This window comes from Corvus hawaiiensis, chromosome 3 (genome assembly GCF_020740725.1).
Source record: "Corvus hawaiiensis isolate bCorHaw1 chromosome 3, bCorHaw1.pri.cur, whole genome shotgun sequence".
Taxonomy (NCBI): domain Eukaryota; kingdom Metazoa; phylum Chordata; class Aves; order Passeriformes; family Corvidae; genus Corvus; species Corvus hawaiiensis.
The window spans coordinates 72,791,187-72,817,313 of record NC_063215.1 but is presented as its reverse complement, the minus strand read 5'-3'; the positions used below and the strand labels follow the sequence as shown (position 1 = coordinate 72,817,313).

At 41.6% G+C, this 26,127-nt stretch overlaps 3 protein-coding genes across 10 annotated transcripts in view; 2 read left to right on the top strand and 1 right to left on the bottom strand.

Moving 5' to 3' along the window:
- Positions 1 to 2,828, bottom strand: part of ARID4B (AT-rich interaction domain 4B) — an 89,336-nt gene extending 86,508 nt beyond the window's left edge. The window contains exons 1-2 of one of the 4 annotated variants that reach the window (XM_048296359.1): positions 2,634 to 2,828; positions 1,438 to 1,499 (exon numbers count right to left, since the gene is read on the bottom strand). In XM_048296359.1, the coding sequence (XP_048152316.1) occupies positions 1,438 to 1,443 (6 nt within the window). In that variant the 5' untranslated portion in view covers positions 1,444 to 1,499; positions 2,634 to 2,828. The other 3 variants (XM_048296355.1, XM_048296358.1, XM_048296356.1) reach the window with 3 other exon arrangements.
- Positions 2,829 to 3,148: 320 nt separating this feature from the next.
- TBCE (tubulin folding cofactor E) overlaps positions 3,149 to 26,127 on the top strand; it is a 52,083-nt gene continuing 29,104 nt past the window's right edge. Inside the window, exon 1 of the mRNA XM_048296361.1 lies at positions 3,149 to 3,399. Coding sequence (XP_048152318.1) covers positions 3,164 to 3,399 — 236 coding nt within the window. The 5' untranslated portion in view covers positions 3,149 to 3,163. The remainder of the gene's footprint in view (positions 3,400 to 26,127) is intronic.
- Positions 3,320 to 25,415, top strand: GGPS1 (geranylgeranyl diphosphate synthase 1). Of its 5 annotated transcripts, none has more exons than XM_048296368.1 (4): positions 3,320 to 3,399; positions 7,889 to 7,981; positions 15,334 to 15,404; positions 19,090 to 25,415. In XM_048296368.1, exons 2-4 carry the CDS (start codon positions 7,915 to 7,917, stop codon positions 19,849 to 19,851), a joined length of 900 nt encoding a protein of 299 aa, XP_048152325.1. In that variant the 5' UTR covers positions 3,320 to 3,399; positions 7,889 to 7,914; the 3' UTR covers positions 19,852 to 25,415. The 5 variants fall into 5 exon arrangements, with proteins under 5 accessions (XP_048152325.1, XP_048152327.1, XP_048152326.1 ...); XM_048296369.1 differs by having other exon boundaries at positions 3,340 to 3,404; XM_048296366.1 differs by lacking the exon at positions 3,320 to 3,399 and adding an exon at positions 3,690 to 4,087.

The following is a 26,127-nucleotide window of genomic DNA, read 5'->3' as shown; positions in this document are numbered from 1 at the left end:
ATTAGAAACATATGTAAATTTAACTGTCATTTAAATAAGTGCTTTTTCCTTCTGGGGAAAAAAGCTTCCTATACCGCCTCCTATTTACCTTGCTTCCATCTCCTGTATCCCCACCAGGCAATGAGCCACATTTGGAAAGCTCCCTATCATACTTCAACAGCCTGTTGTTGTAAATTCATAAATCGTTTACTTTTAATAAGACAGACATGTGCAGGATTTTAGATCTTAGCCCTTGTTAAAGAAAAATCATAGGGAGGGCAATTAAAACATGATTTTTAAAAAATACTGCCATAGAGTCACCAAAGTAAAAAAAAACATGCTCAATCTTTAACAGCTACACAGAAAGACTTTGCTGCTCAGAAATTCAGATCAATCTAGGAATTAAAAGAGTCTATTTCATTTACCATTTCCAGCAGTGAATATACTACTGGGTACATATTTTATATAACACTCATTCACAGACAGTAGGCACAACTATGATAGTGGAAGAACCCACATACAAACTGCTCTTTTTTATTAATAAATACCAAAGAACTGATGTATCACAGGTTTGTAACAATTGTTTTTTATAAGATTTACAGCATTTTGAAATGAGATTTACTGCTGCCCAGCAGGACCGGGAGCTGAATTACATGGGGGTCATGGTAACATAAATGGCAGTTTGAGCGAAACATATCAGCAAAATGGTAAAAAAAACCCTAACAAACCCAGTTGTTAAAAACTACTTTTAGATACACAGTTCTTTACCACACACAGAAGAAATCATCCTATTCCACCAATACGATCTCTTTTTCTATAAAGCTTGCATAATATACCAAACATAAACAGTCTAGAAAAAGAAAAATGCATCACAGTGAGGTAGATGAATACTACACAGCACCGAGAGGAAGATTAGAACCTGTTTGAGAATCTTTCCGCACCTTACAGCAATCATTTCACTGCAGAGAATCTCTTACGTGCACCCTCCCCGATCATATCAAGATTATTCATTCAACAAAACTCCTATTAACGAATAGAAAGTAAGTAAATCTGCCCTCTATTCAAGTAAACAATGTTGTAGAGCATTTTCCCCACAACGTTACTTTCTCGAGCAGGGTGACTGTGCCCTGCTCCTCCATGAAGCAAGCTCAGCCCAGGCAGCCATGTCCTTATTCTCCTACAAACAATGTTTCTGAAGGAGAACAACCCCTGCTCGGGGAACTTATAGCTTCCCCCAGCATAACGCGGTGGAGCAAAGCCCGCCCCACGATCAGCAAACGAGCCAAGGCACCGAAACACGGCAATGGGGGCGAAGCAGCCCGCAGTCTGGATCCGCAGATCCGCACCAGCACCGAGCCTCGCACCGGGGTCGGGACAGATGGACTGACAGATAGGACAGCATTTCTCCATGCAACCCTCCCTCCTTTCCCCTCCCAGGCACACGAGCGAGTGTTTTACCTTCATGATGAGCTCAGGCTGCGGTAAAAGCCTCGATCGTGGCTGAGCGGCCGAGGCTGGACCTGGAATTTAAAACAAAGCGCTAAGGCACCGCACCAGCCGCTCGCACCGGGGGGGGGGGGAGGGGAGCCAAGGATCGGGTGGGGGCGCTGGGCTCCTCCCGAAACTCCCCCTTTCCTTTCCCGGATCCCCCCTTTTCCCGCGGCTAACCCCCTTCCCTCTTTCCTCGGCCGCTGTTTCCTCCCCCCGGCTCCCACACGCCGCGGCTTCCCCTACACTCGCTGCCATTGACGCCATTTCTGTCAGAGGAGGAGAAACTTGCCACAACAACAACCCACCCCCGGCTGCCGCGGGAGGGGGGAGGCGCCCCGGCCACCTCCCCGGGGCGCTGCGCCCCCTCCCCGGGCACCGAGCGGCGGGAGGGCACCCGCGGGGGTCCCAGCGCAGAGAACACCCCCCTTCTCGCTTTACCGCGCAGAGAGGGAGAGCGGAGAGAAGGAAAGAGAGAGAGAGGGAGGGAGGCTCTTCCTCCATTGTACGAGAAAGAGTGCCCGTGTGCGCAGCGGGGGGAGCGGGGTGTCGGGAGCAGTCCCCCCCACCCCCGACACACACACACACGCTTTTGTAGGGGCTGCGGCTCCGGATCGCGGCGGCTCCTCCTCCCTCCGTCTCCCCCCCTAAATAAAGGAAAGCGCTGACTCCGCCGCAGGAGTTTCGGCAGCAACAGCCGCAACTCCCCGGCTCGGCGCAGCGGGTCCGGGAGGGGGGAGGAAGGGAGGGCAGGCAGGAGGCGGCGGAGGGGGGGAAGAAAAGGAAGAAGAAGAAAAGAAGGGAGCGGGGACGGGGAGGGAGGAAGGGAGGGGGGCGGGGAGAAAGGGGCCCGACCTGCTCGGCGGGGACACGGAGCGTGTGTCTATGTGAGTGTGGAGGAGGGGGCTCCTTCCCTCCCGGCAGAGGGGCTGGAGGAGAAGCCGCCAATCCCTCCCCCCGGCCCGCCACTGGGTGTTTGGGGTGGGGGGGGGAAGAAGGAGGATCGGCGAGTCCCGCCGCAGTCTCGCTACCAGGAGAAAAACAAGCGCCCCCCTCCCTCCCTCGCCGCCACACGCCCGGCCCCGCGCCCCCACGGGGCCCCTCGCCGCCTCCCCGCCCGCCGCTGGCGGGGCACGGGGGCTTCTTCTCCGGCTCTGCGCCCTCACCTTTGTTCCGCGGCGACCGCCCGCCCGCTGCTCCCCCGGCCCGAGGCGGGGGGCACGGAAGGGAACTGGGCGAAGGCTCCTCTCAGCTCCGGGCACCCCCGGTCCCGCTCGACGCTCCTGCAGCGGCTCCGCTGGCGGCGGCCCCGCACGGCGCGCGGAGGGGCCGATCCGTCCTGCGCGGCCCCGGCGGCGGCGGCGGTGACTGCTCGGCTCGGTCCCCCTCCCCCTCCCGCACCGATGACTGACTGACGGGCGAACGGGCAGAACCACGCCCCCTTCTCCACCTCCCCCATTGGGCCGCGGTCCGCAGGGCCCGCCCATCCCGCGGTCCCATTGGCCTTCGCGTCGGAAATACTGACATCATTCTTCTCCACTTCTATGGAAACTGAGGCTCGGCGCCGAGGGTGCTCATGGGGAACGCTGTTCTTGCTCGCTGCTCGCAGCATTTCCGGCAGGCAGGGCAGCGCGGCTCAGCGGACAACAACTCCCAGGGCGCACCGCGCGCGAGGGGGGGCGGGGCCCTCAGGCGAATGCTAATGAGCCGAGGAGGCGGGGCTTACGCGTGCGCGGCGGGGCGCTCGGTGGCGCATTTTCCCCTCAGGAGGGGAAGGTGGCGCCCGGCGGGGCGGAAGGAAGGAGGGGGGCGGCGCTCCCGCTCTGGGCTCTGCCGCCGCCAGTCTCGGAGCGGCGGCTGCTCGGGGGCGCGGCTCCGGCTGCTGGCGGAGGAGGAGGCGGCGGCGACGAGGTCGACGACGACGAGGACGAGGTGAGGTCGCCTGCCCCGTTAGCTGGCTGTGGCTGGTGGGGGGCGCTGGCGTCCAGGTGGGGAAGAGAGGGGGCGCCGCGCTCGGAGGGGCCGGTTCTGTGGGGAAGCGGGTCCTGGGGCCGCCCCGCCCCGCTCCAGGAGGGGCTTGTAGGCTGCCCGGGAAGGGGCCGGGTGAAAGGGGGCCGCCGGTAGTGCTGGGCGGTGCCGGCGGTCGCCGGGGCGGGCGGAGTGACTGACGGAGTGCTCCGGGGCCGGGGCTGCGCTGGGCTGGCGGCGGGCGGCGCTTCCCGGCCCTCCCTGGCGGCCGAGCCCGACAGCGCCGATCAGAAAATGGGGGTGGACAGCGGGCGGGGGGAGCGATGCGTCCTCGGCTCTCGATCTCCTAAAATGGCGCTGAAGAGCTGGGCCCGCTCGTCCTGGAGTTCTGGAGGCAGCTGAAGAGGCTGCGCCTGTCGTGTTGAACTCCGAAAAAAATGAACCTTATTTCCCTTGGTCTGGCTGCGGCGGGAGTTCGGCAGCTGCAGACAGAGCGGCAGCAATTTCGTGCTCTCTGTGAAATGTGAGTTTTGACCGCGTAACGCAGCGCTCAGCTGCCGTCGAAGATTTTGCCGACTCATCTTCTGTCTTCGGGTCAGCCCGCAGCTCAAGAGACCCTCCCCGTCTGCGGGCGGGGACTTTGGCGGCCCAGGTATTGTTCTCTGGCTTCTGCAGCGTTCGTGCTCAATTTTACCTGGAAATCCCATTAAAATGGAACCACGATCCCAGGAGCAGTATGCTCGTGGCGTTCTGGCGTTACTGTTGGAGTGGCGGCTATGGAAAGCTATTTTTACTTAGCTGTATCTTTGGGGGAAATGTGTGGACTGTGACTGTCCTTCCACCTGTGGAAAGCTGCCCGCCCACAGGTTGAATGTGAGGTGTTGTTCGGTGTCAGCCTAGGAGGGGTTATAAACGCGACTCTCCTAATTAGAAAGGGAGTGCGGACTAGTGTCCCAGTTATGTTTGGATTAAGACCTCTGGTGGTCTTTGTTTGAAACAATACATATTCACTGCGTTTTCTGTGTATTCCTTTTGAAACTGACCTTCTCACTCCTACCTGCTCCCATTTGGGGCTTCTTCCCTCTCCCGCCCCCGGTTACAACGAAGCCGGTGTCTCAGTGCACTAAGTTCTATGATGGAGCTGATTTGAGAACTTTCTGAATGGTTCATTTTATACTACAGCTCTCTGCTTCTATGGTAGTTGTCTTTTATTTTCTCTGTAATTGCACTATGACTGGACCCCTGAGATGATGATACTTTTTAAAATACTGTCTGTATATTTAGCCTGGACTCTTTCAAACTATTACATTCCCCTATTTGGGAGGAGGGGAAGAAGGTTCTGCAGAGTGGGATGGAACAGGATAGGGTGAGAAACTGTTTTGCAAAGTTCCAAAGGGAAACTTTTTCTTTACATTCGACCTAGAATTAATACTGCTTTCATCCTCTCTAGAAAGGTCCTAGACACAGATCACAGCTTCAAGTATAGCTTTAGAGTAGTTGCACATTATGGAAGCCCACATCACCATCTTATCCTAGTGTAATGTGTGTCTTCAAAGAGGCCATTAGAGATAAGGTTTGATGCAGTCCAAAAGGTAGCTCTGTGGGCTTTCTGTTGTGTGTGGCTGTTCTTTATGCTCATGTGAAGATACTGAGAAATAACTGGAAAATTAACTTTGTCACGCATATGAATTGAAATGCAAAAAGTTTGTGTGCTGGTTTAAAAGGTAAAATGGCCTTAGGTGCTTCAATCCTATGCATAAGTGTAGATGTAATCAATTCTTGCACTTTCACTAACAACAGGCTTTGTGTTCCCTTTCATATATTGTTTAACTGCTGGCTTTTACTTTTTATTAGGAGATGGTGAGTTGAGATACTGTGTCTAAATCAGAGAAGTCTTTCTCAGTGCAACAGTGTAACTTCTGTAACAAATCGGTCAGTCACCTCGGCAGGAAATTCTTAATAACAACCATTTCCCAAGGCCCCGTATGTGATAATTTTGTGCAAAGAGCAGTAATATTACACATCTGGTATCATGGTATTTTTGCTTAGAGGCTTTTGTAATGAATTTCATTTACATGTTTCTTTATCAAGTGTCCTTTTCTATGTATAAGTTTGGGGGATGTTCTGCTCGCTGTTTATGTTCCACTGGGTATGTTAAATATGTAGCTGTCTGATGAATAAAGAGACTTTTTTTTTTCCTTGGTGGAGATTTACCTAAAATTTCATTTAATGGTAGAATAGTAATATAGCAAATTTTAATTATAGTGATTTAAGATGAGTTACCTTTATTCATGAGAGCCTTTTTGCCTCACTTTTATTGAAAGAAAAAAAAGTAAGAATCTCTGTACTTGTGGCAGAAGTACCTGACTAATTTTCTGCTGATAAGCAGTATTTCAGGTTAACTCCTATTAGTTTTGTACAGAAAGAGGCAAATATTTAGATTGATGCTGTACAATACTAATGAATTTCAAGTTAGTTGGGGATTCTGAATATGGTCTTACTGCCCTACAGATGAGCAAGACACTTAATTCCCTGAGGGAAGAAGAAGAACTTTAACATTTACTTCTAAGCAAGAACTTTTACAGGAAAGCACTTCCAATCCTAGCATCTCTTCTCAGCCTAGCTGGATAGCTATGCACTTTCAATTCTATCACCATCTGTGTGGCTTTTTGACAAATAATAGTCACAGGGTAGTTGTTAGGTTGATAGTATATCCTTATATCTATCTCTACCAGGTTCTTTCTGCTTAGAACATCTGGGGGTGGACTCTGAAAATCTTTGATTTTGCCTCCTCGCTGAAGTCCTTTGAGACTTACTCTTTATATGTAAGGGTACAGTTTGACAGCTGACTCTCAGTGGCAGTGCTGGTTGAAAGCACTTCAGTTACAACAACAAGCTGGCAACAGAATAAGGAGTCAAGGGTGTCAAATCTGATTTTGATTAGTGTGTGGCCTGACCGCTAGCTGTGCTGGCACACCATGGATACGATGGAAAGGCTGTACTGCTTATCGCAGCATCACTGCCAAGAAACTATGCAAAGCCTTCCCAAAAGATGCAGTCTTAGAAGCATTTTTTTGATAACTATATTTGGTTAAATAGCCTTTCTTGCCCCTAAAGTGCCAATACATTTGATGAGCACACAGCGTGAAGCAAGGAATTTATCTAAACCTAAGCTTGGAAAATAGTTATTAACACAGATCAGCTCCCCAAGTACAGACTGCTACAAATGCTTATGGGTGTGGAGGGTGGGAATGGGAACAGACAGGAGCTGATCGAGCTATACTCTCCTAGATTCTTGTGCACCTGCTCCCTGGCAGAGAATGGGAAACTGAAAAGTCCTTCACTTACAATGAGCACCACTTAGCAAAAGCCGAAACATTAGTGTGTTATCAACAGTGTTCTCACACCGAGTCCAAAACACAGCACTGTACCAGCTACTAGGAAGAAAATTAGCTCTAGTCTAGCCAAAATCGGGACATTAGTTTACCTAACTATTCATTTGCTCCAGGAGGAAAAAAGGAAATCTTTTGCAGGATACTAGCAAAGTATCTGAGAAACGATGCTGAAGTAGCATGAGACTTTATGCTACTGCTGCAGGTCCTGTTTTAAAACCACATGAGAAGAATTGTTTTAAGTTGCTGCATCTGCAGTGCAGCAAGGAAGGCTAGAGGTGAAAGGACAGAAAATCTATTACAGAAAACCGTATGGAAAAAAAATGCAGATAGAGATGACCAAAAGTATGTGAAGTGAAGCTAATCAATAGAAAATTGTCAAGCTCTGGAGGCCCTGGATCCTAAAAGATTAATTTTAAGAGTCTGTTACATTTATGGTGTATGGGAAAGTGTATAGAGCTGTCTGTATGCTTGAACAGTGGTAGAAAAATGGTATATTTATATTTTGACTTATAACAAAAGATTGAGGAATTATATCAAAAGACTGGAGCTAGTATTCTACTTCTTTAGGTTGCCTTGGTCTGAGGTGTATTTTCTGCTCTTAGACATTTCTTAGACATTGGAATGTCTAATGTATGGGGAAAGCATTTAGGGAGATCTAATCAGATTAGTCATGTGAGGTTTTGTATGTGTATCTGTATGAGTTTGTATGTGGGGTTCTGTATGAGTGTCTTTAAAGACTTGCAGTGGAGCTTCATTGTTGTTAATGGTAAAGTTTAAATACTTCATCACCTAAGCAATCTAATGCATGCAAAAAAGTGAACAAAGTCTAGGAGTTGGCTTAAACTTCATGAATAAAAAGAAAACTGTATTTAGTGTGTATTATATGTGTTTCCTTGGTAAATGACATCTGGAAACCTTTTATATGCTGAAGGTGTCATGTGCAAAATTGGAATATTTGCACCTAACCTGTAAGTCAGCTGCCTTTTAAGTTGTATGCCTCTATTGTGTACTTCCCTATTTTTTAATCTAAATAGTGTTAACAACGCTTTCTTTAACAGTGTACTCCATCTTAGGAAATAAAGAAATGGATGGGATGGATGAAACATCTAAAAGAATCCTAGAGCCATACCAATATTTGCTTCAACTACCAGGCAAGTTTCTTTGTACTGTGTTGTTTTAAATATCAAAATTGGTTTTATAGCAACTTTTGTCTTGGGAAGTATAAGCCAAGAAATTTTTCCATTCTTGATTTGTGGATATAAGAGTAATAAAAAGTAACACTTTTCAGTACTTGTTCTTTTCTTCCTCTTATTAGACCCACCTTTTTTTGGTGAGATTGGTACAATCTTGTACAATAGCTCTTGTGTCTGTAGTGTAAGTAATATTGCAGTTACTCTGTTCTCTGGAGTAGCTGACTAGTGGCTTTTAAAAACTGATAAGGGCAAGTACTGAAGACTTGATCCTGATTTTAAACCCAGGGCTGACAATGTTTTGTTCTTTAGTTGCTTGCTGTACTGAACTCAGTGGGTTGTGGGTTTTGTTGGGGGGCAGGGGGGAGGGTTGATTGAGGTTTTCTTGTTTGCTTAGGTGCTCTTTGGGGTTTTTTTGTTGGGTTGTATATTTGTTTGGTTTTGTTTGGGGGTTTTTTTTGAGTTTTTATTAGCCTGTTTCTCCTGGAATTTATCTTCCTCAGCATGTACAGAGATAGGTGCTCTTACGGCCAATTTCAGATGTCCATGATTCGTAGCTTGCTTTACTTGCCAGAGATTCAGCCAGTCTGTGTAGTATCAGGTCACCAGCAATACATTCCCGTGATGTTTTCAGTCTTGAATAGTACAGTAGAATTCAAGAAGCAGTTTGGAAGCAAACTACTGTATGGATATGCCCCTTGGAAGCCTCTTTAACTAAATAATCGGGTTGCTGTGGCTTTTACACCTAAAGTGTAAGAAAGACCATACAGGATGTCAAAGTGACTAACTTTGTAAAAATAGTGGCAGAACAACTTTGTCATTGGGACTATTGTGTAATGGCTTGGTTGCCTTCTGTCCAGCTTATGCGGCACGCTGAAGGAGTTTAGGAAGATAAAAAATTTGGGTAAATATTAAGGAAATATTTCTGGTCAAAATTATATCTGACCAGGGTAGAAGACCTTCTGCCTAGACAAGTAGCATTATCAATCACAGGCAGAGTACTAAGTGGCTTTTGCACATCTGCAACAAATCCTGTATATCAGCAGGGTGGGTCCTCTGAGTCCTAATTCATTATACCTTTGTATAATGAATTTCATTATTAACCTCTACAAATATCCAGGATTTTCTTGCCAACATTAGTGATTTCATTTGACTTGGCAATTAGCACTGAGTTGAAAACTAAGAAAAGGAAAGAATTTGGCAGTTATCAGCTTTTTTAATGCCAGAAGGCTTATTTCCCATTTCCTTATGTGTATTCCTTTTGCTATGTTGAAGTGGGTGGTGATCTTTCTAGAGAACTACCTTGAGAATGAGTCTGTGGTACTAGAGAGCTTTCTAAGCCCTGATCCTGAAGAAATTTACATTCCTTGAACACCATCTTTAAGTGTACTCTTTGTTTGATTAGATTATCTCATTAACCAGGGCATGTTGTAACACCTCTGCATCTTTAGCTGCTAATTATTTTTAAAGCTATTGTAGGTACCAGGAAGAAAAGCTTAGCTTCCTAGTAGAAAATATACAACAGGCAAAAAGTGCCCAAAAAATCTTCTATAGGCAAAAGTGCTTGACCAATAGCTCTTTAGTTACCTTTCACTTTAAATGACACATCTAGGATATACATTTAACCTTCCCACCTTGATTCCTGTGGCTAAATTCCTTTACTTTGTGAGTTGAACCCTAATAACTCTATACTGGTGGCTTATATAACCCTACACTCACTGGCAGTATGGGTGTTTTATATCCTGTCCTGCTAAAGTATAACTCTGGAAGTCCACTTTACCATGTTGACTTACTGTTAATTTTGTGTATGTTTTGGGGAAGGTGAAAAATAAGATACCACCACTACTGCATAGAGAGCAGTGAGGGTATGATTCAAAAGGGAAAGCTTCTCTTAGACTAGGCAGGTGAAAGTGGTGTACTTGTGGGAAGCTTGTACTGAGTAACAGGTGAAGCAGTGAGGGTTCACAATCATAAATAAACCGTGTTTACTGTGTTTGAAACACTGGCTTTGCCTAAGGTCACCTATGCCAAGTACAGATCAGTAGGAGCCAGTTACATATGTGAATCTTGGAGTCAGTATGAATCAGTCAGTGCTTGGTAAGGGTGGAAAAAATGGCCAGATATGTTCCTACCTAGATTGGAGCCCAAATGAGATGTCTGAGCTGATCCAACAGGCTCTTGCTGAAAGAGGCAGTTTCATTCCATCCTCTATGCTTCTGACACTGTTCTCCTGCTGCTTAACTTGTGCCAGTTCTCAGCTTGCTGATCAAATTATAGGTGGTATCAATCACCTAACCTGTTAAAAACTTGCCTGGGTAATCTCTTGTCTTGTAAGTGAGCAGGCGCAAGGGTCGGGACATGGAGCTGTTTCTCTGTTGGATCAGTTTGAGCTCTGAGGAGCTTTGCAGAAAGCTTGGCTGAGTGTCAAATCTGTACACTATGGCCCTACAGCAGTCCAATTCCGTATCTTGTAAGACTAGTTAAACTCTCCAAGCAATTTAGTAACCTATGGTTGAATGAATTTAGATACACAATCCCTTTTAATGTAAACAAACTTTGATATGTAACAGTATTAGGGTTGGTAGCAGGGGAGGGAAGGTACCTGCTAATGTTGTCAATAGCGTAAGAACACAAATTTTTGTAACTGCTAAGGATTAATTGCTCAGTACAGGAAATTGATTACTCTGCTTCCCTTTGCTGAAATAAGACTTTTAATGGTAACGTTTTTGGGGTGATACCTAAAGTAAGCTTGTGTATTTCTTCAACTTCCAACAGCACTGGGATTGGGAAGCTAGTAGGCTTAAGGTATTTTCAGTGTGGTGCTATTTTAACTGGTAGTATGGTAATTAATGTTTAGTATGGTAATTAACATTTATTCCTTCTTGAGCAGAAATTATTGCTTGGGAGAAGAGCACAGATTCTGAAACAATAACTTTTCTTGTTAAGTCTCATTGTAGTGGAACATTTATCAATGTTCTGCTTAATCTAGTATTCTGTTATTTAGTCTCATAAAGTGGAGGATTGACTTTTATAGGTTCTGTTGTGGTTTGTCTCAAAAATGGCCTGATTCACACACATGGTGAATCTTGTATTTTTGAGAGTCTGAGTTAACAGCAGTAGCTGATTTTGCAGCACTAAGGAGTACATGGAATTTCAGTTGTCATAGAACTGATATGGTTAACAGCTTGCTATTGAAAGGAGTAGATTCTGATCCCATTTGTGACTGTGCATCTTCTCATTCTTGTCCTTCTGGTCTTGGCTGCAGTCTTTCCTGGGCTTGTTCAGCAAGCTAACAATCAAGACTGGCTTTGTTGTTCAGCTTTTTCTGCTGGGTTGTTGAACTTGATCGGTCTGGTGAAGGAGTTGCATTTTATGTGAAAGAGCAGCTGAATTGCATGGAGTTCTACCTTCAGTCAGATGAGCCTGTTGAGAGCTTATGGGCTAAGATTTCAGGGCAGATCAATAGAGGTGACACTGTAGTGGGTGTTTGCTACAGACCCCCCTAAGCAGGAAGAAGCAGATGAGACCTTCAGACAACTGCAAGATACTTCATATTTACAGGCCCTGATTCTTATGAGAAACTTCAATTACCTCACAGTGTTGTAGAAGAAGCATCACAGCAGGACACAGGCAGTCCAGGAGGTTTCAGGAGTGAATTGATGACCTCTTGCTAACACAGGTGATCAAGGACCTGATGAAGGAAGGCATTATGCTGGACTGCCACCTTAAAAAAAGGAAGAGTTGGTTAGGACATTAAGACTGGAAGCAACTTTAGTTGCAGTGACCATGTGATAGTGGCATTCAGGATTGTGAGAAGGAACAAAGCAAAAATCAGGATCACAACCCTGAACTAGTTAACCCTATTTTGAACAGAGGAGTTATGCTGGAGAATTATACCAGTGACCTTAATCAGTCACAAGTGGCTGCCAGGTTAAAAGTGTATGTGCCTGCTCTCTGCTTGTCTTCCTGCAGTTCACTTATGCTGTTTGTAGTGTTCTTGTAGCTGCTTGGAGAGGTCCGCTTGGGGACTTTATCCATTTAGTTTTAATCCATCAGAGGATGCAGCTAAACATGCAAGTGTACAATACAGCTGAGGTAATACAGGAGCTTTCTTCCTCCAAAGAGCAGTGCCCCTTCCCATAGTCCTCAGCATCTGCTGCTCGCCCTGTACTGATTGTGGCAGATCCACTGCATAAGCTGACTCAGTACATAAAGCTGACAGAAAGCTAACCTAGCAAAAAGTTGAGTTCTCTGCTGGGCTAATGAGTTGAGTTAGCTCTAATGGGGTCTAGGTTAATAATCCCTCTGCTCTTTCCCATGCTGTTCTAGCCCTTTCATGTACCCTCTCTGTAAGCAGGGTGCTGCCTTAAGGGCATAATTTGTGGTTATTTTAATGCAGCAAGAGTGAAGCAATACTGACCAGGAGCCTGTCCAGAATGGGGGTCCGTAGTTTTTGGGTCTGTGCCCTGTCACAAGAACAAGCATGTAAATAAAGAGTAAGTTGGCTGATTTTTTTCCTTTTTTATTTCTTTAGGTGAGAAACAGGGAGGGAATGGAGGGAATGTCCTCAGTACAACATCTTTAATCTAACTTGATATTTGTTTTAAGGATAAAGCTTTAACATTCTTAGCTCTAGAAGGAATTTCTGACTATTTTTCTCACCTTTTCCACCTAGCACTACTAAGGAGAAAAGCTTTTCATAGTTGCTGTTTGATTTGGGTAAGAATTTGGGATCTTAGGCAGATAAAACAGAATGCATTTAACAGAGCTTTGATAAAAGCTTGGTGCAGTAATGTCTATTATTATAGCTCTATACTGTAGGTAGAGCTTCTAATTTTGGATGTTAGACCTCTATTCTTTAATTTTACAATAGCCTGCTTAGAATACTTAACACAGCAGCGAAATATGATAGTGAAGAAACTGGATAATTCTGGCAGTGCTCGTTTTAATTTTGTCCTGGTGTCCCTGTATTGTTTTCTTGTCTAGTTTGGGAAGAGGAGGGGTGTGGCAAGGAATGGAGTCTTTCTGCATCTAGGCTTTAGAGACCGGTATTAGAAGGATTTGGTCTTTTGCCATCACAGCATTTATGCTGCAGGCATAAATTGTGCATACGGAAAATTGCTGTACTATCGCATAGACCAGATAAGATTGACTTCAGAATCAGATAAAATAGCATTTATGTAGCAATAATGTTCCTTTAGAAGACGAGCAAATCTGCACGTATAAAAGGAAAGATAAATGCTTCACTCTACAGGTAGTGTTTTTCCATGAATAGTCAGTGTCTAGGAAGCCTCGCTAGTCAGGGTAGACAAGTCTAACAATTCAAATGCTGTCTGTACTAAGGAACTGAAGTGGCTTAATCCTTTGTGCATGTTACTAATCCACTTAGAGTGCGTTCTAGTAGTCTAGTTCCTCGTGATGAAATAATGGTTCTTGCTGAACACCCAGCATTCTTTAAGTGTATTTTCTAGGAAACACATTCAGAAAAACAGAATTAGCTGCCTATTATAAAGGCAGAAAGTAGGTGCTGTCTGTATCCAAGTAACTTAGAAGAGAATAAACAGCTACAGATAAGGTACAGTTCCTTAATGTGGTATTATCTCTGACTGGTTTTATTTATGAATGTAGTGAAATACTTGTTAATCCTTAACTGGTAAGCCATACAGTTTGGCAGTTGTTTGTAACAGTGATTCTCAAGGAGAGACAGAACAATCCTTCCCTTCTGCAGAAAACTGTTAGTGTTTAAAACTCAACACAGACAGCAAAAATGGAGAAAATAAGCCAATGACAGTGTATGTCCAGGTAAGAATGCCTGTTCACATGTGGCAGAAGCAGAGGACAGAGCTGCTGGGGGGAAAAAGAGGACCATTTTGTTAATCTTGTCTAGTGAAAACCAAAAGATGGTGGTGACAGGAAGCAGTGGAAATCATTGAGAACTGAGACAAAAATTGCAGACCTCTGATCCAGGGAGGAAGGTTATCACCCTTGCTACAGAGCCCAGCCCACAAAGCTATTGCTTACCTGGTGGTGACTTAACTAGAAGGGGAAAAATTCTCAGTCCAGTTCCTCCAGGGTCTATCACTGCAAGTGAATTTACCCATTTTTATTATTTTGTTCTGTATATGCTGGTTGCACAGTCATAGAGAAGCCTTAGGGAGAGATTCAAATGTTGACATTTCTTTGGTGCTATGGGCAAGATGGAATTATCAATATGAGAACTAGTATTGCAGAATATCTCAATTATGTCTCAGTAATTACTTGAGTCAAGTAATATGGGTTCCATGGATGTCTATGTTGCACTGCTTTGAAGTTTATTTAAAGCTTTTTCCAAATGCTTGTTTGTGAGCTGTATATGCAGAGCTGTTTTTGCAAACCTGTCTTGTGGTTATTCCAAGATACACATAACTGAGCTTCTCAAAGTTCAGAGCAGAATTGTCTCAGTGTGGATAGGGATGACTTTCTTTCATGTTGAACATGACTAGATGCTGAATAGATAATTTGTACATAAAAACTAGCATATTACTGAAGAAAGCAGGCATCAGTAATGTATAGGCATAAGGTTAACGTGTATTGAAATTCACTCTGTCATGTAGAAAGTATCTGGATTGAATAGAACGACTTGTTTTAACACTAAACTGGGTCATTTGATGTTGTCTTTCTTTCCTTTGAAACAGAGTGACTGCCTGGCTCCAACAAAGTAGTTTTTACCAAAGCAGACCAAATTCTATTTGTAGGTAGATTTCTCAGGTATAAGATAAACATCTGAATTCTTGGAAGGTTCTATGCTGTTCAGAATGTTCTGTTTAGATTTTTGTAAAATGTTATTTAGTAAGTATATGAAGTGTCACTTTCGTGTTTTACAAAGTAGCAAGTGAAGAATAATACTACAGGAGAAAGACCTAAAAATTGAGAGAAATAGATATTCAATAAATACCCATACTTTCAACTAATAATGAATCATAATTGAAACTTTTTATTCTTAAAATTAACATGCCTTGCAAACTAGCTGATCTGTACAGGCTACCAACATGCTCAGGATCCCTTACTAATTAAATTGTGAAAACTAAATATAGTAACCTGTAAATATGTGCTTTGCATATTCCTGTGAAGTGTTTAAAACTGAAACTGCTGCTAATTGATGTTTATTCGATGATGGAACAAGCCATGCACTGATACATTTTCCACTTTTGTGTCATCACACTGATCAGTTTTTTTAATCAGCTCTCAAATCAGCTATAGTTGTTAAGACAAACTGTTGTCCCTAATAATGAACTTCATTATTTTTATAAATGCCTATAATATTTTTATTGTAGGTAAGCAAGTGAGAACCAAACTGTCACAGGCCTTTAATCACTGGCTGAATGTTCCAGAAGATAAAATACAGGTACTGACTAATTCTTTTTAAAAGGTTGTTATCTTTCTTCCAAGACTACTCGTAACAGATGATTCTCTTACATAGCATAAATTATCAGAAATCTTAAATGCACTAATTTCTGAATGTAAAGTAAACTTTCAGGAGAACAACTTCAGTGCAAAGCTTTTACTGTGATGCAACACTAAAGCAATTACTTCTATGTCTTACTAGAATAGTTACTCCTTTCCAAGTGTGTTCAATCTTTGAAGTTGTAGATAAGCCATTATCATTGTTACCCACTTAACATAACTCAGTTATTAACACTGAGTTATTACAAAAGAAGCTAGACAGTTAACTAACTTGCAGACTTCACAAATACAGTGTTTGAAAATAAAAGCTTTAAGATTTTAATACTAGAATATCAGGGACGGCAATTAAATCAACTTTACAAACATAAAACTGAGACAGGTGTATCATATAGTCTACAGTCCTTTCTGATGAGAAGCATTACCTAGGAGTTCACGTTCCCTTTTCTCTTGGACGAAGTGTGCAAGATGCACGGCTGTGTATTTAAACACTGTGGCTTGCCAAATGAAAAATTATCCTCTGTTTTAGGTTAGACTGCAGTTTTGCTAAACTGCATACAGAATGTGCAAAACATTTTCTGTCCAAGACAATGCAAGGAATTAATACAATTGGTTGTGGCTTTTGACAACCAGCTGGTCCTTTGCTGACTTCATTAATTGTTCACAGAAGTATCTTTAGAGTTTGTGAAGGAGTCATTTTTAGGGTGGCTTAAGAGTGACACTTCATAGCTCTCAAGTAGCAAAGTGGTTTAAGAGGCTGCATTTCATAATCTAGGAACTCTTCTGTTTTTTCGCCTGTCTGTGTAACTTCCTAGCAAAATTTTTTCTGTCTTTCAGCTAGACACCTTATGCTTTGTGCTCAGACAAATATCCAAATAAAACATATAATATAGCAATGTGTGTATTTTATGTATGGGTTTAGTCTAATATCACAGATCAGAATTCAGATTGGAAGAAGCCTCTGGAAGTTATCTAGGACAACCCTGTGCTTAAAGCAGGGCTTGCTCTGTAGCTGCTTTAGGCTTCTGGGAGCTTTGTTGAATTTTAAAAATCTGGTGATGGGGTTTCTGCAGCTTTCCAGGGCCTGTCTTCTCATGCTGAACCCCTTTCATTATAACAAGCCCTTCCATTCTATTCAACTAGGATTTTTTTATGTTGCAATCTGACTGTTGCCTCCTGCCCTTTTGCTGAGCACCCATGACAATGTGGTCCATTTTTGCTTAGTGCTATAGTAAGCTAAAGCTGCAGTGCCTCTGTCTGAGCAGAAGTTATCAGTTCTGTCACTTTAAACTGATGATGATGTAACTGCTATTGAAAACTTGGACCACTTGTTTTATCTTTATGAGGAAAACCAATGCTTTAATGTCTCCTTTACTACTCAAGTTGTTTGTAATTGGAGGAAAAAACAAGACCCTGTCATCTTTTAGTCTTCATCGTGACCCAATTATTACAGCTTTTGTTCATTCTTATACTAATTTTAATAACTAGAGATGGTTGAAGTCTGGAGGACCACCTCTGGTCATCTTTTTGACATCTCATAATCTTAAGATAACCCCTGTGTCTAACAGCCCGATTAATTTCCAGCTATTTGTATTTTTTTTATTAAAAATCTGAATGCTGGCACTCATTCTGGGACTTTTTTCTTACCTTAGATTATTTGTGTAGTTTATTTAGATTATACAGTTGAGGCTACTGTTCCTTGATAGTTTATTTTACTATTAACTGGCACTGTTGCACCTTTTGCCCCAGCCAAGTGATCTCTTCCCCTCAACACTTACTGAATTTCTAGTTCCCATTTGGTGCTGCACTGAGACACTTCAGCTTGGTGAATTAGAGGACACTCTGTTTGTCAGGTGATCTTTCTTCTGAGAAGGCACTGAAATGGCCTAGCGAGAGTCAAGCAAATTTTAAAGCTATTGCAGATAAGGAGGTAGAAGAAGTCTGTGTGTTGGAGTGATAGTCCAGCAGGTACTGATTAGATAGATTTAGGTTGTCAGAAAACATAGCATTCTCTACTGGGTCTTCAGCTTTCATAATGGAGACCAGTCTTTTAATTTTCTCAGGCTACTTCCTGATGTCTTCTAAAATAAGCTTTTTCTCATATCTGAACTGTTTCACTCCTCTCTTTCGCCTTTGAAGCATTTTTCACACTGTCTTAAGTTTACCAGATAATTTGATAGAAACACAGAGTCATGAAACACTGTTTCCTTTAAATCTTAAACATATGGAACTTGCAAGAGGTCATGAAACTGACAGTGATATGAAATAGGTTAGCAAGAGAAACACTAGAATACGGTTATCCAGTGAATTCACACAACAGAGGGAAACTTTCCTGATAGTATTGAGAATGAGATAATGGACCAAAAGATTATTCAAACAAATAGGTGTGTAAAGTTGTCTTCAGTAAGTACTCTATCCTTTGATTTCATGAGTGCTTAAGTAGGTTGTTCTTGCACTTGTATCTTGGAAAAGGGATTAAATTGCTGGGGTTTGAGTTTTAATCTTTGGAACAATATTCAGTGAACACCAGGTGGCTTGGTGCTCAAGAAAATGCTTACAGCAAAGTCCTTGTTTTGTCCTACAGCACCCACCAAATAGGACCATACTAGATATTTGCTGCCATTTTGTGGTGATCTTAGTATTTTTTAACAGTTGTTTTGATGAATGTTGACTGAACGCAATGTTTGTAGCTAACAAATGTTAATTGGTTCATTAGCTTTGAAATCATATCTTAATCAGATATGTTTTACAGTGGGTTTATACAACGTGCAGTTTACGTGCCTATATTTCTTTCCATTTAAGCAGGTGCTGAATATACCTGTTGCTTGCATGGCAGCTGTGGAATAAAAGCAATGTATGGTGTTAAGACTCTTCATTCTTTGTTGAGTTATTAAAGTTTCATTCTATTCAAATGTAGTCAGCTACAAGCCTGGCGTTGTGAAGGGTTTATTGCACACCTCAGGTGGTGTGTGATATTGGTCTACCTAGTAACAAGCAGTGTGTAGAAAGCTTCCCAAAAGAAATTTTAGCTGTTGTGTTTCTGCCAAGAATTTTCCAAATGATGTTTCAGAGGGAATAGTCTGTCCTTTAAGATCTCAGTACTGAATATAACTGCACGAAGTGTGGGAAAAGAAAGATGAACTCTCTCTCCACTTATCAAAACCAGGTTCACAAGAGAAATGTGATAATGGATAATACCTGACACTCTCAAGAACTGACTTTGGGAGATTTCAGATTTGTAAATCTGAACATTTCAAAACACTGTGTTTATTTTATTTTCCCCTAGTCATGTTTCTAGTAACAGTTACTGCATGACTCCTAGATAATGGCATGTTTTAGAACTGTAGCAACAGTCAAGAGGATCATGCAAGTGGAAGCACTTCAGGAAGTAAGTTAACTTTGAATCTGAAAACATTACACAAAAGACTCTATGATCTAGGACTTACAGCAAACTGGATGATGAAGAGAATCATAAATCTGTACTAGCAGTGAAAAGCAAGTTGTCTAAAGAGGAACCTCAGTGATAGAGAATATAGTTCTTTAAAACATTATCCATTTAAAATATAGTCTTGCAAAACTGATGGTTAAATTACAGTAAGAGACTTAACAATGTTCTCTTCTTGTGATAGGTTATCATTGAAGTGACAGAGATGTTGCACAATGCAAGCCTGCTTGTGGACGATATCGAAGATAACTCAAAGCTACGGCGGGGCTTTCCAGTGGCACACAGTATCTATGGAATTCCATCTGTAATCAACTGTGCTAATTATGTTTATTTTCTTGGCTTAGAGAAGGTTTTAACCCTTGATCATCCAGATGCCGTTAAAGTTTTTACCCGTCAACTTCTGGAACTCCATAAAGGTCAAGGCTTGGATATTTACTGGAGGGATACTTACACCTGTCCTACGGAGGCTGAGTATAAAGCTATGGTACTGCAAAAGACAGGTGGTCTCTTTGGGTTAGCTGTAGGCCTCATGCAGCTGTTCTCAAATTATAAAAAAGACTTAAAGCCTCTGCTTAACACACTTGGTCTCTTCTTCCAAATAAGAGATGACTATGCCAACTTGCACTCCAAAGAATATAGTGAGAACAAGAGTTTTTGTGAAGACTTAACTGAGGGCAAGTTCTCATTCCCAACCATTCATGCAATTTGGTCAAGACCTGAAAGTACTCAGGTGCAAAACATTTTGCGTCAAAGGACAGAGAACATAGATATAAAAAAATACTGTGTACATTACCTTGAAAATGTTGGTTCCTTTGAGTACACTCGGAATACATTGAAAGAGCTTGAATCTGAAGCCTATAAACAAATTGAATCTCTTGGAGGAAACCCTGAGCTTGTAGCACTAGTTCAACAGCTGAGCAAAATGTTCAAAGAAACTGCAAATTAAAAAATTAACGTCTGGGTGTGGATTAAAACTGTTTTTAAAATTGGAAAATAACCAGATGGAGAGGTGTGATAATCAGTCTCATGTAAAACTTTGTCTTGTAGCTATGTTACAAAAATTACTGTTAAAAATAACTTGTCACTGAGTTTTGAAATATATACCCTATTATCTCTGAAGTCTTAACTGTAACTGCTTACAGTTGGTTTTGTTAAAGCAGATGTACTAGAACTAAAACAAGTTTTGAATCTAAATGTAATAGTCTTTACACAATCACAGGGATTATTTCATACCTAAAACTCTCAGGCCCCTAACCAGGCTATGATAGGATTCTGGTTGAAATTCTGTGTTAAATTAAATCAGGTTGACATGTGTTTATTGTGCATTTTAAACGATGCTCTTGTAAACCAAAATGTGTGTTAAAAAACAAAAGAAGATACTTGCAACCACAATGCACGTAAAATTGTTGTGTGATATTTCTAAGTTTAACTTGAGAAGATCAGGTGGATCAGTTTACTATGTCCTAGGGTGAATATCCCATTCAGTTTCTGTGGGTATTTCCAGGGGAAAGTGAGTTATAAAAGATATTATTTCATAGGCAAATAAGAAATTGTGACTTCATAAAGATTTTGAAGTACCTTAGAAAAAAGATTTCATCACATCAGCAAAGTGTAGATTTGCTGCTGATTCCAGCTCTGCAGTGAGTAATTTTGCTAACCTGGTTTTAGATTTTGAAATTGTCATTCTGTAGCCAGAAACTTAAATCTATGCATTAGAGCTCATATATGTAACTGTAGCTAGCACCATAATGAGCTGCTGTTAGAAATGGAAAATTATTCATACCAGGTAACTTTAGGACACCATGATTGGTGCAGGTCTCTTTTATCTCTGCTTATAATTGAGGGGCTTCTCCAAGACTTTATTCATAATTCATACTTCATTCCTGTTCTGAATTGCTGTCTGGAGGCATGTTCTAGATCTCTCCAAAGAGACAAGAGCTGTCTTTTTTTCTGTTAAAACAAAGTACAGTATCTTGTTTTACAAGCTACAGTACCACTTCACTTTTGTTAATTGCTTAAATAGAGCTTTAAAATTGTAGACATACCAAAATAGAACTGGGACTGAGAGCAAGTTTTAGGGGTGGGGATAAGTAACAAAGTTCTCTGCTCATATATATAAGTATAAATATATATAAATAAATATATAGAAAGAAAAAGGTTAATACAATGTAAGCAGAGATGCTTGTTTTTTTCTTGGCTGGGCTGGCTTTATTCACATTCAGTTCCCTTAGTATTCACAGGTATATTAAGCTTTGCTTTGGGGTAGCAAGGTAATGGTTTGGATCAAAAGTAGGACTGGTGCCGTTAGCTGTGGTGTTAGCTCAAGCATACTCTGAAATGGACAGAGGTACTGGGCTTCTGATGGCAAAAGGATAGTTTTATGCAGGTGTTCATTTACTGTACCTGGAAAACAGGGAGAGCTATGATAACCCATTGAGAAAACTAACTGAAGAAGGTTGCTATAATGTCTTCCCTGGACAGCTTTAATATCCTTCTGAAAGTGATCAAACATGACAAAATTGAGGATGACTGCGTTTGGTCAGAAATATTATGTAATTATGGATGATAGCCTACCCCTTTTATTTGCATGCTGAGGAGAAACTTTTGTCTGATTAGGCACAGAATAATAGGCTTTTCACTGAATGGACCTGGTTGCCAGGACTGAATAGTTTAAAGTTGGTGAAAGGTGTCTTTAATGTTAATGAAAGAGAATTGTAATTCCTTTTGCATAACTTGCAGTGCTCAGTAAGCCTGTAAAATTTTAATGTGTTATGTGAAAATACTGTCTGCAGCAAATTACATTTATTTTGTGCCATGTCTTGGGAGTTTCTAAGCACTGTTGCAGTTAGTGTTGAATAGGGGAAAGCACTGAAAAGATTATTGTTGTCAGGAGAATCTCCTAGTCTTACTGTGAAATGTATCCTTGTGCCTGTTAGGATACTGTAACTGCAACACAATGCAAAGTGCACTTAGTGCCATTTCATTTCTGTTCTGTTCTGTTGCTGGATGTAAACGATTTTGTGTAATCAAACTTTCATAATGAGGTAGCTTTCCTTACTTTTTCTATAAAGCTTTTCTACCATCTGAGATTTCTGCTATGTCATCCCTCCTTTGTTTCGTTCTGGCAATTCACCCCAGTATTTATGCTAATTCTATATCTTGTAGCATGTTAGGAGTAGGTACATGGATGTTTTCAAGTTGCAGGCCATTTAAACCACAAATGGGTAAGAAGGGACAAGTTGGTCCAGCTTTCTTTTTCCAGTTTACAAGAGACCATGCAGCTCTGTCTTGCTCTTCTGCCTTCAAGGCGTTTGATGGCAGTATTCAAAGCATACCCTGAAGGTATATCTGAAAAGACTCAGAACTTGAGCATTGTTGCTCTTCACTTTGGTTAAGATAACCAGGATTGTGAGAGCTTTTCTTGATGTATTCAGGAGTTGGAAGAGGCTGGGATATTTCCCCTTCATCTGTTAAGCTGGTAGAGCATCTCAGAGTACTAAATGTCAGTAGTAACAATGTCTGTTAGTCAAGGCAGATTTTATGTTTGGTGCCATAAGATGAGTCTGTGCAGTCTCATCATTATTCTCTAATGTTATCACTGGTACAGGCTCCTGAGGTTAAGCTGTGTTTAGAAAAACGCTTCTTTAAAGCAGCATGGGAGTTCTTTTGACTACAGAATTAGTTAGCTGTGTAAGTGCCCCTCTCTGTTGCTATGTCTCCCACAACACAGGGAGTGGGGATTTTTCCTGCTCTTCCTAAGATACGCACTGTTGTAAATGGAAATCCGAGGTGCAAGGGGAGATGCCCGCAGGGAAACAAAGGGGGTGCTGGTTTCAATGTCAGTCCCTTTGAGCCAGAATTGTTCCCGTTATCTTCCTACCATTCCAAACAAGTTCTGCTTTGATCAGGTTTTTCATGTATTTCTTGGGGGTTTTGTTCTTGCAGTTCACATTAAGAGAAATGCAAATACTCATCAGTCTGGAGCATTCCCCCCTACCTCAGTCTGTTTTCTGATTGTGTGCTTGCTTGGATGTAAATGAATGTTGTCACCTGTCTTAGAGTAGCCAGCCATTGGATGGGACATATGTCTATGATTTTTCAAAGGCTGATGTTTACCCCATCAATTAGGAAGAAAATTGCATCATTTCAAGACCTTGCTTAGGAGAGAGGTTTCTCCTTTTGAACTCAGGCTGTTCAGGTACCCACTCGGAGCAACTTTGTATGTATCAGCCAGTTGTTGATACAAACAAACGAAAAATGTTAATGGGAAAGAAACTGTTGTCATTTCTTTATGCTTTTTTGTTAATTTTGCTAATCTGGCTGCATGTGCTATGGAAATTTCCTATATTAATGACTATTTTCCTTGGTTGTTGTTAAAATGCTAACAAGGTATAAAAACATGGGGTTTGTGAGGGGGTTTGCATTTCTCATGTAAAACTGGTTTGAACTTAAATACACCTTTGTCACTGAATTGGGCCAGGCTTTTATTCATGTGCAAGAGCTATATGGGCATCTGTTGCTCTTCTTTGTCTTGTCTTAATCATTTTACATTTCAGGTTTGGTATTTACTATGTTCTTTGTATTATTTGCTCAGTACTTCCACTGTAATTCTTCTTTCAGCTATATTTCTATTCTGCTGTTAATACCAAGCACACATAATACCATCAAAGTTGGTTTTGATCCTGGACAAACAAAATAGTCTTGGTCTACTTTTGAAATGTTGAATCTTGGCTCATCGGCTGCCTTCACTAAAGTAATCCAAGATTAATCCAAGATTTTCTGCAATCTCAAAATGCCTGAAAGTTCTTTTCCAGGAAGCTAAAGCCTGTAGCATTTTATATTACCATAAATTACTTTTGTCTCATGTAGCTTGAGCTACTTTCCTTACCCTACCTGTTTGCTTTCAGGACCATTTTGCTTTAGTGGTAATGCCTGCTAGGTCTCTTTATGAATGAACTTAACTCACTAGCCCTGAGGGAGAGAAGTTAATTTTTGTCCAGGTTAATGAATTATCCCACTCAGCAAGAGCCTGATGAATGTCAGAGCTAGCTGGTGGACAAAGGCCAGGGAAAGGATTTGAGAGAATAAGAAAACCCATTTTTGCTTCCTGAGGCTGCCTCATGTAATTTCACCTTGTTTTACAGAATTTACTTGACTTTGTAAGGAAAGGCTTAAGTGTGTGTTTAGTTTCTCTGAGCTTCCCTTCTTGCTTTCCAAATAGACTGTGAGAGATACTTAAGTTAAAAAATTTTTATTCTGATAATTATTTATGTAACTTGCATATATCATCTAAAGATTTTGATTAAAGGTACAGATAAATCAGAGTACATTGTTTCATCACTGTATTTTTCTTTCTCTTAACAATTTTTCTGTTCTTGAAGACAGGGAAACATAATCTGCCATGTTCCTGTTTGAGTTGATTGCTACCTCATATTAATATCCTTCCTGAATAACTTTTTCATAGCTGAGCATCTGTGTTCAACCTCTTCTGCAGCAGTTATTTTAAAATTACTTCAGAGGCACCTTGTGAGGTGTGGCTAAGAATAATCCATGATTCATTAACTCACTTCAAGCATATAATCTGCAAAACTTCTAATAAAGATGCAGGTTAAACCACATTAACCCTGATAGTGTTCCTCACCTGTATACCCTATGGAACAAGCAAGTTCTCAATTAACCTACTGAAAAGGTATTTACTGATCATCTCTGTTTAGTACAGCATAGAGAATCATGGGAGATACACCAAGAAGGCCTAAGGTGATACTTCCAGGGAAAGCACTGCAAAACCTGACATGAATTTGTGTAGAAGGCTAACTCTGAGGTGAAGGGAAATCATAGATAATTTTCTGCTTTTGAACTCTAGGAAAATGTTCTACTCATTGGTATGTGAATTACATGCTGACAGTTAAGCAGCTGCATCATCTCTTGAGCACAGTGGGTCATTTTCACTCTCTTCATAATGTTGCAGTTGCTATTTCTAGAGCATATAGTGTGAGTTACTTAATCACTCAGTAATTACTGAAGTATGTAAAATGGCAAAAGCATACATTTTGTTTATGTATTTTGAAATGCATAAAAACTGTCCTCTTGCAATTTGTATTACTCTGCAGAGAACTTCTGTTGGCTGAGGGAGGCATAACCTTTCACTGACTGAAGTTTTTAAAACCAGGCTGACACCCAAGCCTGTGTGAACAGATTGGAGGGGGGAAAAAAGGTTTGCAAGAAAAAAAAACAAAGCAAAGTTCTTTAAAAGTAAAATTTCCTATAATTGCAGAGTAAGTATATGAAGCATGGAACTAACTGCAACAGTTTTTCTGTGGTTTTGGCTGAAGAACCTGTAGATAACTGCTTTCTTTTGGGGGTGGGATGGAATGTACAGGTCAGAGTAAAAGCTAGACAGAGGAATTGTCATTGCTATTCACAGAAATGTAAAAACTGTGCTATAAACCTAATCTCTTATCTTGTACACTAACCAGCATGAATGTTCAATAAATTCAGAAGCTAAATCCATTTTTACATAAGTGCTTATAAAATGCTGAAGTGGTAATTTGAGGTAATGAGGTGAAAATGTTAAATTGGTCTGGTTAAATTGGCATTGGGACTGTCCTGTTCCTTGTCTAGTACAGAGCATGAGCTATGGCTATTTGTTGATTACAACACTGAAACAAGAAGTGCAAAGAAATAGAAAGAATAAACAGTAAGTTATGCTATTCTCCTTATCATTTTAGAAATACTAAACACATAAATCTGACAACATGCGTGTAGGTTCTGAGAATGGATGGATTACACATCAAACTAGGGATAAGACGGGCAGCTGGGATCAGAAAGATCACAGAAAGTATTTTCTTGTTTTCAGCACTTTTCCTGTCAGGCAGTACACAAAGTGGAGCAGGCTCTCAGCTTTGACCTTGGGAACAGTGGAGGAGGAGTCAGAAGAGGAGAGCAAGAGGACTTAACTGCTGTCACTTGTACCACTATCCATGTAGCTTCAGCATGGTTTGAAACTGGAACAGATCGTTCCAAGAGTGCCCTCTGTGGGAGATGAGTGGGCTTAGGAACGCAGATGAGACGGCACCACCACCAAAGATGTGGAAGAAGGACTAGGGTATCTATTTTTTCCCCCAATGCTATTAGTTGGCCTGAAATAACAGATTACCTATGTGTCAGAGACTGAAAATAGTTCATGCCTCAAACATTGATATGAAGTTTTGCTCTTGATAAA

What these genes read in the sequence shown, in the direction of transcription:
- GGPS1 (XM_048296368.1), top strand. Translation starts at nt 7,915, where the DNA reads ATGGATGGGATGGATGAAACATCTAAAAGAATCCTAGAGCCATACCAA. An exon ending in ATATTTGCTTCAACTACCAG is followed by an intron (nt 7,982 to 15,333) that starts GCAAGTTTCTTT and finishes TTTTTATTGTAG; the next exon opens with GTAAGCAAGTGAGAACCAAA. An exon ending in TTCCAGAAGATAAAATACAG is followed by an intron (nt 15,405 to 19,089) that starts GTACTGACTAAT and finishes TTCTTGTGATAG; the next exon opens with GTTATCATTGAAGTGACAGA.